Source organism: Buceros rhinoceros, unplaced genomic scaffold (genome assembly GCF_000710305.1).
Source record: "Buceros rhinoceros silvestris isolate BGI_N320 unplaced genomic scaffold, ASM71030v1 scaffold30066, whole genome shotgun sequence".
Taxonomy (NCBI): domain Eukaryota; kingdom Metazoa; phylum Chordata; class Aves; order Bucerotiformes; family Bucerotidae; genus Buceros; species Buceros rhinoceros.
The window spans coordinates 5,784-6,835 of record NW_010417383.1 but is presented as its reverse complement, the minus strand read 5'-3'; the positions used below and the strand labels follow the sequence as shown (position 1 = coordinate 6,835).

General features: G+C 65.0%; 1 protein-coding gene across 1 annotated transcript in view; it reads right to left on the bottom strand.

The window, feature by feature from the left end:
• Positions 1–483: 483 nt before the first annotated feature.
• Positions 484–1,052, bottom strand: part of RASL10B (RAS-like, family 10, member B) — a 4,251-nt gene continuing 3,682 nt past the window's right edge. Inside the window, exon 3 of the mRNA XM_010138197.1 lies at positions 484–769. Coding sequence (XP_010136499.1) covers positions 499–769 — 271 coding nt within the window. The 3' untranslated portion in view covers positions 484–498. The remainder of the gene's footprint in view (positions 770–1,052) is intronic.

The window sequence follows — 1,052 nt, the reverse complement described above, 5'->3', positions numbered from 1 at the left end:
GCTCCACAGAGCAGCAAACGGGACTCCCATCTCCACCGTGCCCCAGGGATGGGGCCATCCCCGGCGCATCTCGACACAGGAGCTCTGCAATTTTCTTCCTGGGGGCAGGTGTTGGCAGGCAGCGGCAAGCGTCACCCCCGCAATGCCGGGGCAGGATCCGGCAAGGATGGACCCAACAGCCAGCCCCTGGGCACCATGTGAGGCATCTCCTCCCCATCCCGTGCCACGCAGCGCTTCAGGCACAGCAGAGACACAGACCGCCCCGAAAAAGGTCTGGCCCTGAGCGCCAGAGGCTTGGGGAGGGCTCAGGGGTTTAGCCGAGGTCCTCCCTCACCCCTCGCTGCCTCCAGCCACCCAACCTGCTCCGACTCGCCGGTGGTCACCGCAAGCCCAGCTCTGCCCAAGGCGCTCCATCCCCAAATGTCACCGGAGCAGTGGTCCCCGAGGACGGGTGGCCATGGGGGCATGGCCAGGGGGTCCGTCGGGGCAGGGGGTGGCTCACATGATGGTGCATCGGTTCCTGCGCAGGGCACCCTGGAAGCGGATGGTGGTGTGGACGTGCTTGCAGCGGGCGCAGCCCACGCTCTTCAGGATCTCGCTGAAGAGCAGCAGGATGTGCCAGTTGTACTTGGCCGAGCACTCGATGTAGCCGCACTTCCACGTCTTCTTCACCAGGTTGGAGACGTTCCAGCGCGGGATCACCCGGCCCCGCTGCAGGTCCCGCTTGTTGCCCACGATGATGATGGGCGTCTCTGAAGTGCCGATGACCCTGGGGAGGGTGAGTGGTGAGGGAGAACAAGAAGGGGACAGGGCCCGTGCCAGTTGTACTTGGCCGAGCACTCGATGTAGCCGCACTTCCACGTCTTCTTCACCAGGTTGGAGACGTTCCAGCGCGGGATCACCCGGCCCCGCTGCAGGTCCCGCTTGTTGCCCACGATGATGATGGGCGTCTCTGAAGTGCCGATGACCCTGGGGAGGGTGAGTGGTGAGGGAGAACAAGAAGGGGACAGGGCCCGGCATGACAACCAACCATGCCACAGACCCCCCACCTG